The sequence below is a fragment of the Zonotrichia leucophrys genome, chromosome 1 (genome assembly GCF_028769735.1).
Source record: "Zonotrichia leucophrys gambelii isolate GWCS_2022_RI chromosome 1, RI_Zleu_2.0, whole genome shotgun sequence".
NCBI classification, from domain to species: Eukaryota; Metazoa; Chordata; class Aves; order Passeriformes; family Passerellidae; genus Zonotrichia; species Zonotrichia leucophrys.
In genome coordinates, this window is record NC_088169.1 from 89,870,585 (window position 1) to 89,881,774 (window position 11,190).

The following is an 11,190-nucleotide window of genomic DNA, read 5'->3' on the forward strand; positions in this document are numbered from 1 at the left end:
CAAAGCAAGACTGGGATTCTGGGCAAATTGATGGCAATATTTTCTTCTCAGAACAGTGCATCACGGGCCTGATTAAAAACATTTTTAAGCAAATAGTAACTCTCTAACTTACAAAGCAGACTTTATACCAAAGCCTAAAAGGGTACATAATATTTTTGCATTTGGTCACTTTTTCTCACTTACCTTCCCATCAGGCAGCTCCACAAAACCTACAATGTCAGACACTGCTGTTTTCCCAAACCTGCCCAAAGCTCCTTGCAACTTGAGACCAGTTAATGTGAGAGCCATCTTCCAGAACCTGAGTACAGAAAAAAACACCCCCCACTGATACAAGATTTCCTAAACACTGTTCAATCGCTCTTAGACATTGCAGTACTCTTACCAGGCATGCCTTGCTCATGCATTACTCCTTTTTGCAGGAGAACTTGGAGGTTTTTTTTTGAAAATTACATAAAGCTTTACATCTACACAAACATTTCCCTATCCCACTCCTATGAAAAAGCTAGGAAAAGGATTTGGAATAAGCAGAATAAAGATTAAACTACTATTAAAAATTAAGAAGTGTAAAATCCACATCTACATCTTTCTGGCTACAACTCATACACATACTTAGGAATATCTATTTTATCTTTGCTGTGGGGTGTATGATGCTCAGTTTTGTAAACCCAAGGCACTAAGGACTTCATTAAATGTCATCCAAGTCCTCTTGTGGAATTAAACTCTACTATAAAATCTCACTGAGCCGAAGGTTTTATCCTAAATATTAGTGTCTTCTGTGTGTGCAGGAGACATTACTTTTAAGATGACTGTTGGAAATTGTAATTTGAGTCCACGTTTGGGTGAAAGGTCATGTTTATCATGTAATAAAAGCTATGTCAGAGGTTATTTGTAGTATTTCAACTCAAAAGAAAGTTTATAAGGAATTTTGTTTAGTCAGATTTCTAAATTACACTTGTTCTGTGTCTAAATAAATATTTTGCTATTTCAGACCCACCTTGCAACCAAACTATAAAGCAAATCTCAGATTTTTATCTGATTTCCCCATTAAAATTCAAAGAAACTTAAGATGCATTATAATTTTAAAGATATCATTTTTATTACAACAGAATCCCACTCATAGCATAAGATTCTGCTGGGTTAACATTTGAGTACTGGCTAAGCACAGAACACAGAAAGAAAGTTTAAAGTCGTTGGGTGTTTGACCCTGTTTTATAAAAGGAGCCATGAACTAAGCAGGGAGGGGAATGTATGGAAACATCTTTTGTAGGCTTTTGGTGTGATCAGAGGGCTTCTGATCCATGACTTGGCAACCAGCTCCAATGGCTGTCCAAGGAACAGATGAGCTCAAAAATCAAAGACAGAAAGCCCAGAAGGCACAGAAGGTAAATACAGTAAATATCCTATGTTACCAGCTAGAAGACATGCATACATAAGAATTTTTCATTACTTCCCAATGCTTGTTGAAATTTGAAGAATGGAGCCAGAGGTACTGACATTTAACATCAAGCATCATCCTATTTGGACAGCAAAGATATTGAAAGACTTGTTTGACTGGCTGAAGAATTTGAAAATCCTCATTTTTGTAATTGTAAGGGCCAGGTAAAATAGCATTCCTCATTGGTACGATTGCTAATGATACATTCTTGTTAGTCTTCTACTATGTATTATGACTGCAGAGGTGTTATGTATTAATCCTAAACAGCAAACCTACTTGATGTGTCCTGATCCACCTGTAGTCAGATGCTCTTCATTCTCAGCAGAAAACATGACCTTGTAAACATCCTGTGCAAAAGCTTTTGACCTCAACAGAGTCTCCTCTTGTGTCCAGTCCCAGATGGTCAACATGTAGTCAGGGCTGCTCCCAACACTGGCCAGCAAAGAGCCAGTACGGTTGAAATCACCAAAAACATAAGCTACCTCTGTTCCACCTAAAGAAATGTACAAGACCCAAAACACATGCACAGGAAAGAGGTAGAAACAACACAAAAATCTACTCAGAAGGAGCTCAACATTCACTGAAATTATTTTTTATTCAATAGGTAATGGCTTTAGGTTGGCTATCTCTATCAAATAGAAGTTTCTTCCCATGCAATAAAAACTTGAAACCAATGTTTTATATTTTTGCTGTGAAGGACCAGAAGATTCTATTTCCTCCTAAACTAAAAGTGATCCACTACTCCATCTGCTGGGATCTTTCAACACTAGTCCATCTGTATAAAACAAAAATAGAACATTTTACACTACCTTTCAGTATTCTGTAGGGCCTCACCGAAGGATATGTGTAGATGACAATGTTTGGCTTCTTTCCTTTTTCTCCTACTGCAAAGTACTCCTTACTAGGGTGTGCCTTGAAAAAGCAGAAGTCTTGTTGCATGCTGTAATAACACCTTTGTCTTTATCCTGATAGTTACTGAGTTATTGTATTCACCCACTCATTAGTCAAAACATACTGCCATAAATACTAGATTGCATTTTTCTGTGTGTTTATTCTGAACAACTGTCAATCTATTGCTCAATATCAGAATGAAGCCACTATGCACACAAAATGGTATATCCCACATATACTGTGGAATCATCACAAATGGTGAAACAATGTACTTTGTGATGCATCCTTTTACGATTCCTACCTCACTCAACCCACTAGCTAATCTTTCCATAGCAGCATTTGTATCAGCAGCCATCTACTTCAGCAGACAGCTGCAGAAGAGCTATCCTGAATGACACTACTCTGAAGGTCTTAATATGTACACTGATTCCCCAGAAAAGGCTGCTTATGATGAAGCAGGACTACCAGTCTGAAGCTGATAGTCTGAAAGCCTTGCTCATGTGCAATAAAACAGAGATAGCAGAGCTTTCACATGGTAAGGTACTTCAGAGACAGAACTTGATACTTCAAGCTTTTGATATTAGAGTGAAACCAGATACTTTTTCTCTTAATTTGTGTGGGAGCTTGATTTTCTAAATTTTAATTGCAAGTAGGACTCTATATTAGTATCAGTTTTAATTAGGACCAATGAAGTGTTGAAAAAATAAAAGAATTGCTATGAGCCAAAAGATTTAAATAAGAATGTAAAATAATCCCAGCTGGACTTGTTAGTCCTTTTAGGGAGCTGAGCCTGGGACTAATGTGTGCAGATACTTGTTCTCTGCCACTTATATAGATGGGATGAGAAGCCCATGTGGCATGATCCTCCACACATTCCTTTAATCAATACCATATACTTTCTTATGTATATTAAAGTGCAACTGTAGAAGTCTCCCATACCTGGCAACCACAACCAAGCAAACATTTTCTCCCTAGGAAGTGACTAATGTTCTTAAACAAGAAGCAAAAGCCATACTGTGATAAACCCAATGCCACTGCCACAGCTGCTCCGGATGTGTTTCTGATGCTTAGTTCCCAGGTTCTGGAGGATCACCTGGTTGCCTGCCACATAACCTACAGTATCTCTATCCATTACCATCAGGTTTACAGGTCTGGTACAGTCATATCCAAAAGAATGTCTGGGAACCGTCCAATAAGGAAAAGATCAGACACTGGTTTTCTAGACAGTTTACTAAGTGGATAGAAATGCTTTAACTGAAACTGAAATGGGAATACTGAAACTAGTGACTAAGCCTGATGGCAGGAGATAATTTTCTTCAGTATACAGTGAGAGTAAAATATATCTTGACTCTATAACTGAAAGGAAGGCACAAGTGAAGGCTTTCTGAAGTTCATATCCCACCTTTTCATCTCCACTACGGGTACACCTCTTGCTTCTGATCATTTGGGGCTGTAAAAAATTCATATTTTATCTGTGTTCTCTTTTCAAATGAAATGTAAAAGATGTGCATCAGATTACCAGGAACTGTTATACAAAGATCAAGCGAGTTTTCAAACTCACTTCTTGTTTACAGGCAGATGTAAAAAAGGGAATAGCAGTCTTCAATACCAACTGAACTGTGTCTGCAGAGAAAACCACCAGCATATACAAAAAGTCACATCATATCCTACCCTACTTGACCATACCTACCAAACGGCTTATTGTAGCTCTTAACTGATGGGCACCACTTCCTTCATTCTATGAGTTTAGATCTCCCAAGCACCAGAACACAAATCTACCTGGTTCTTTCCCCACTTCTCCTTTATGAGGTATACAGGAGCTCTTCTGCTTTCCCCTCAGCTTCCTGGGGAACACCGGTGTGGCTACAGAGAAAGGGAGAGCTTTGCAGGATGTATTCTTATGCCAGCCTTGTGCCTGCACACATTAGCTTCTCCATGATCTAGTTCTACAGGAGTACTTATGACAGGAAGCACTATGCTCAGTAAGAAATCTTTATGAGGTCAAGACAATACTTAAGATTAAATTCACCCAGGACCATAACTGGCCAGGATTTTTACCTGTGTCTCAACCAAAGGTATCCCACTAATGCCACATAGGCTACTCCAAATTTGACCAATACAATTTTGAGAAGGTATATTAAATATCATTAGCTTTGAATTCGCCCAAGCTCAACAGAAAGGATACTTAAAAACAAGAAGGTCGGTGGATATCTCAGTGTCATTAGTGACATATGGTCCTGAATATACATCTTCATACGTGTAGAAGAAGTTTTCCTTTATTTTCTTTTTTACCTCCGCAGGACTTTTTTCTGGTTTTGAAGATACTTGAGTATTATCTTGTTTGTCCAATTTGGCTTCTGCACCTCAGAAGTGAGAACATAACAGAAATTCATATTCACCATATGTTTTGGGTTAGTTTCTGATATTTGCACCTGACCATAAAAAGGGAAGGAGCCACAACTCTTTACCCCCTTTGATAAAGCAATCAATACTTCATAGCTCAAAACAAGGGTTCCATGTCTTAGCAACTACTTGTTCTGGAACACTCTGCAACAAACACTCCCTCAGGCTTTTAAAAACTTCACTGTAAATATTCAAAACTGAAGAATTTAAACAAAAAAAAATTTGTTTGAAAAATACTGGTTTTAAAACTTTAATGCTTACTAAAGCAGTTCAGTTGAGGTTTGTTTGATATTTAGGTCTCCACTTTAGAAACCAAACAAATTTTAAAGTGTCTGTTTTCCGTAGCTATTGAATGCACATTGTTACACAAAACAATTATTAAAAACACTTATAATGGACCACCAGAAGACACCATTGTCCTCAAGAAAGCAAACTGCCAATGTGTGACCCAGTGTAGCTCCTCACTGGATTGCAATGCACAATTACTGTCAACTTCACTTCCAACTAGTCATAAGCACTTGCTAAAAGAAGTCTCCAATTGGTTATCTCAGGTTAAATCTATTTTGTAAGCATTGCATGCTATCCTGACTGTTTTCTCTCCTAGGTGGGCCATGAGAAACAAGCAAAGGGGGCAGAGACCAGCCAGGCAAGGAGCAAAGTTAAGCCAACTGACAGGGAGCAGAAATACTCAATCACTGTAAATGAATACAGTCTGAGGTTGTTAGGCTGTTCCTAATAATAACTGTAAAAACAATGAAAACTAGAAAGTACAGGGGGTTTTATGTTTGTACCACCACCTCCTCAGTGAACACCCTCAGCAATGCTCTCAATGTCCAATTCCACTTGCTCCCCTTCTTCCTCCTGTTCCTCTGCAGTTGGTGATTCACTCGAAACACTAGTTTTGTTTTCTTTTGCAAAGTATAATTGGTATCACTCTCTTAGGTATGAATTCTTTTGACTAATTTGCTCAAACATGCCATATTAAATAAATATTTAGTTCTGTAGTAGTAAAAGAACCTCCTCTGTCCAACAACAGACTTCCTGATGCTTAGCACTAAGTGTCAGGAGAAGTTTACTTCCAAAAACCAGTAATTTAAAACTTTGGGGAAGGAAAGAAACAAACATCCTATAACAGAAAAAAGGTGTAAGAGGAAGATCAAACAAATGCCAAAAGTAATGCAGCAATGCATCAAAAAATCCTTCCAAAGTGGATTTGTTATTCATGCTACCTGGATCTAGTGTGTTAGATGACATGCAGGACAATTGAAATAGACACTGGACAGTGATTTCAAGATGAAAAATATGTTAAAAAGAAAAATACTGGCCTCTGACTGAAAGAGTCTGGTGGAGTTAAAAACCTGATTTCAGTATTAGCTACAGAGACAGGTCTAAGCAGCAAAAATTTTCAGGGACGGGAATTCAAGAGCTGAGGCACAGCAGGAACAGCAGGCACACGGCTTGGTCCAGAACATCACTATGACCAGAGTGAAAATAAAATTTGGCAACACCAAGAGCAGGAACTGGAGTTGAAGTAAGAAAGGGGTGGTGGAAGAATGGTGGAAGAAACCAGAAGTTACTGTAGGTTCAGTACTGAAATCAGGACATAACAGGGAAATGCTCACCACTGGGTTCTGCCTCTGCATTTTCTGCTGGTTCCTGCTCCATTGGAAAAGGTGGATGTTCTCTCTCCCTGGCAAAGACAAACCTTTAGTATTGTTGCTTTTATTTGCCATTTAGACCATTCTCATTTCCTCTCAAATGCTTTGAGATTCCCAAAGATGCTATTTGTCTTCTGCCTGTACACAAATATGGATAACCTAAAGATATGTCCTATTTAGTAGAGTGAATTCATTGGCTGAGGTTTTAGGACTCCAGGATCTGAATAAATTGCTGCAGCAAGACTTTCATCTAAACACTGAGTAATGGTGGGAACTGACATGATTTAAATGTGTTGAGGTTCTCTTTAATACACTGGGATGAGATCTGCTTTTGAGACAACAAGGCTATTCCTTCACCTTTGTGGTGGACTTCACAAAAATATCTGGAGATAGACATTCTGAGATCACATAATATCTTGAATGGAAAAGCAAGAGAGATGAATCTTTGAGAAAAAAAAGCACTTTCTTCAAAGCATTTTATGATAATAGAAAACAAATCTAAAAGTTAGCACCATTTTTTTAAATTAAACAATTTAATAACACCCCTCCCCCATATGATTTTTATCTTTCAGATCATCTTTTTCAAGGTGCTACATTTTTCACTAGTTACTATTTTCCTCTGAAGTGGAAAAGGTCCACATTTGTCATATAAAAACCACACACATTGACCATTTTTACAAAAGTCTCAAAAAGAAGCAAAGAAAGCATAAGCATTGCTCTTACTTTAAATTTATTCTGCCTTTTGATTTCATATGTGTTCTCCATTTTCAAATGAAACACCTCAAAATGCACATTGGAGCAACTTTGCATCAATATTATAGCATGAAAAAAACTATCCAAAATCAGAAAATTCAGAAGTTGTATATAAACAAACATGAATACTCAGAATAAGAAATATGAGCAGGATGCAAGCAAATCCCTCTTCATTTGTAATCATGATTTGATACCACTAAGAAGTCCCTAAAAATGCATTTCCTGTTCCAAGCTCTAGGTCAGAATCCATGTGGAAAAAATATTTTGAGGAATTTCAGGCTTTCCCAACATTTTAGGAAATGCAAAGTGTCTTAACAAAATGCCACCCATGAGAAGGACAAAGAGGACAAAGAAATATTTCAGATATGTCATTCTTGTTCTATGGCCAATCTTCATCCAAGAGTCCTGAGTGTCTTCCATAATTTGACTTTCCTGCATAATTTCACACAAGAATTATGAATGAGATTTTATCCTTTAGGAGTGGTGAGAAAAACTTGAAAACAGACAAGCAGAAAGTTTTACATTTAGAAAACAAATGAAAAGAAAACAATTGCAATACATCTCAATATATTTAAATGAAATTCATGAGTTTTTAATGGGGTAACATAACTGATATCACTGAAGTTGAAGAAATAGTTATAGACTATTTGCATAAATAGATAGTGGAGTGTTCAGAGACCTGAATTCTAATTCCAAACCCAATAATAATGTGCACAGTTTGTATCAGCCATTTCACCTCTGGCTGTCTCAGTTATCTCCTGTGAAAAATTAGATAATAATACTTACCCATCTTAGCAAAGTGTTTTGATATCCACAGAGAAAAGAGCTATAAAATTTCAAATTATTGTAACTAATTAGCAATCTTTTATCTTCTAAAAATTAAGACTATCATAGTTTTCATTATAAATTAATTCCTATCTGGAAAATGCTTTAGGCTGAAAGAGGATATGAACATTTCCACTTGCATTGATATCTGGGTTCTAGTTAAAGAAAGATACTGCAATGTCCACTGTGCACACTTTTGTGATGGCATTCAAGCACCAAAGAAAATTCTGAATTTAAGGACTCAGAAGAGGCTCAAGGGGATAACTTTGTCTACTTTGGCTGCAGATTCTGGCTTTCATGAGTTGGCTGATCCTGAAAACTCTTGTGCAGGCTCACCATGACAAAAGCATGCATTTCTCTGAATGTTGATTTTATTTTCCTGGGGGGAATTGGGAGATTGTTTTTACAACAGATTTCCTAAATCAGAAAGATTTAAACCTTTTGGTAGTGAAAACTGAAATAATGACAAGTAGAACTGGTGTGATAAGTCCAGTGAGAAAAGAAAAACAGCAATCATAATTTTTCTACCAATGCCTGACCAGGGCAGTACATTTTCCTCCTGGTCCTGGTAAATCAAGACACTGACTTGAAATACTGTACCAGATCCACGTCAGTTTCATCATTTCCAAGAACTCAGGAACTTATACCCAGTAAGGACTGAATTCAGGTTATCCTTGTTTCAGTGGAAGTGCTACAAGCTGGAAACTTCAGCAAAGTTCCATTTTCTTTCAAACTGCCCTTTTCTTAGCTATGTTCTCAAAAGCCACAGAATGGAGAAATGTGTTCATTCAGACATATAACTTCAGTTATTTCAAAGCTAAAATGGTTTTTTGTCAATTTTGCTGCCACACAGAATCTTTGTATATGGAAGCCTCTCAAAAATTCTCAGTAAATTTGGACATTAAGTGATTTCTCATCTCAGATAATTGTCTCATTTATTCAAAATACAGCATAATTAAATCAAATGGGTTTTTATTTGCTAACACATAAACAAATTCAGTGAGATCACACCACTTTCTTTCTATTTTGTCATCCTACTTTTCTTCTTTCCAGAAAAAAGGTGTTTAAATGTGTAGACCTCATAAATGCAGTTCTTTCCATCATAAACCTTGTGACTGACACTTCAACTGCATAAAATACAAGAAACTAAATAATTATCAAAATGCAGCCTACAGTTTTACTTTAGAAAACAGAACATATCTAACCGTTATTTTAAGGTGTCTCTCCCCGTCATGAACTGTTTCAGTGCGCTTAAATGACATCACCTATCAGCTTTTACATCCACAGAAGAGTGATCATCAGTTCTGACCACTAATTCAATTTGTGTAGAAATAATTAATTAATATAATTAATATTATTGATATAAAAAATAATAATTAATATATTAATTAATTAAATTAATATTTTAATTAATATAAAAGTAATATTCTATTACTTCAGAATAAAACTGCAATGCTATTAGTACCAGCAATAAGCAAGAGATTAAAAAATTATCTCTACATTGTGCTGTACTGTACAATCCAGCTACTTCTGCTGGATTTTATTTTTTTGTTTCCTTTCAAAATGTGTTAATTTTTTTGTAGAAAAGCTTTACCCGCTGGTGGGCTTTGGATTAAAAAAAAAAGAAAAGATAAAAATGAAAAGACACTTGGTCTTTCTTTCAGCAGAGATTGTTATTTCTTTAGTTGTTTTCATTCCACATGAAGGAACTCAGTTTGTCCCAGGACTGCCAATCCTGACTCCTCCTAGCACTGCACTGTGAGCCTTCCAGGCTGCACTCTCTGCTCTCCCTGACCTGGGGGTAGCACTGCTCTAAAACACAGCTGCAGCTTTTGGGTTTCATGGGGGGTGTCTGCCATGGGGAATGCCACACTCATCATCTCTCCTGGGGTAAGACATCTTCTTCAAGTCTAGCTCTGCTTTGGATGTGTCAGGTCTCTTCCCATCTGCCAAGCCCTGTTTTTTTAACTCACTTTCAACCATGGTCTCCTCAGCACTTTTTTTTTAATCTTTCATCTGTTTTTGAAAAACAGCAGACCATCAAACATCTCTCTCAGCACTCATTTTTGTCTCCAGACCACATCAGAGTACATCAGCAATTTACTGGGCTGCTGATGAGTGCAAAATGGGCAAACAGGAGAGTCTTGTAAAACTTAATTTCATTAAAAAAAAAAAAAAGAAAATTAAAGTCTTATAGTGTTTATATACAGAAAAAATATCCAAGTGTAAATCAGGCATAGAAACTACTGCTGTCTGTATATCATTATCCATCAGCACTAGAAAATTAGTAATAAAAGCCAGTTTAGGTAATCAACCCAAGATCCCATGGAAAAAAATAAAAAGTACTAGAGAATATGGCTGCTCTTACAACATGTTGAAGACTTGAGAGCAAGCAGAACAACAAAAAGTATCAATTCTCACAGCAGTTAAGTATATAAATTATTTACTAGTCAGAGACCAAGACATCAAGGATAAAGCTACAAAGCAGGATTTAGACACATTAGCTTTATCATAGCCCCATTGTCTCCTTTCTTCCACATCAGAAATTAAAAAAAGAGATGGACTGGAGCCCTGCTATTGTTCTCCTCACTATTACTATGTTGTACACATGCAAAGTATTTTCCTATTTCATAGGAGAAATAAATCTAACTCTAATTTACAGTCTTACACCTAAAGTAGCCCTCTGTATGATCCATGTATCCTAGCTCTGACACATGCAAGCAAAAGTTTCAAGTCTATTAAATCTGTCCTGTGAATAAAGGTTACCAGGTTTCTACTAAGCAGAAATAACAGCAGGTGACATCACTAGTTACTGATTAACTTACAGTGTAAAAAAAAAATCATAAAAATGAGCATGAGAAGATTGCCACAAATGCAACAGGCAATGAAATTAACTGCCTCACAGATGGCGAACAAAACCCAACTAGTCCCACATTTCAGATGAAGTACGGGACGGTCTAGCCCTGTTGTGGGGCATTCATTGCTGTTTAACGGGGATAGCAGAGGGCAGGCAAGGGACACCTGGCCCCCCGCGGGGCTCAGGAGAGGGAGCCTCAGCGGGGCCCTGGGGAGGGTGCGGGCACAGAGGGGGCCCTGAGGAGCGGGGCTACCGGGAACAACCCACGGCACCCGCGGGCCCGCCGGGGGCGGCTGTGCCCAGAGCGGCCGCGACCTCCCCACAGCCGCGGTACCTGTGCCCGGAGCGGCCGCGGCCTCCCCACAGCC

General features: G+C 37.7%; 1 protein-coding gene across 1 annotated transcript in view; it reads right to left on the minus strand.

Moving 5' to 3' along the window:
• Nucleotides 1-6,418, minus strand: part of CFAP44 (cilia and flagella associated protein 44) — a 37,101-nt gene extending 30,683 nt beyond the window's left edge. The window contains exons 1-6 of the mRNA XM_064721835.1: nucleotides 6,352-6,418; nucleotides 4,512-4,683; nucleotides 3,342-3,504; nucleotides 2,245-2,347; nucleotides 1,712-1,928; nucleotides 184-298 (exon numbers count right to left, since the gene is read on the minus strand). Of these exons, the coding sequence (XP_064577905.1) occupies nucleotides 184-298; nucleotides 1,712-1,928; nucleotides 2,245-2,347; nucleotides 3,342-3,504; nucleotides 4,512-4,683; nucleotides 6,352-6,394 (813 nt within the window). The 5' untranslated portion in view covers nucleotides 6,395-6,418. The remainder of the gene's footprint in view (nucleotides 1-183; nucleotides 299-1,711; nucleotides 1,929-2,244; nucleotides 2,348-3,341; nucleotides 3,505-4,511; nucleotides 4,684-6,351) is intronic.
• Between the last annotated feature and the right edge of the window lie 4,772 nt (nucleotides 6,419-11,190).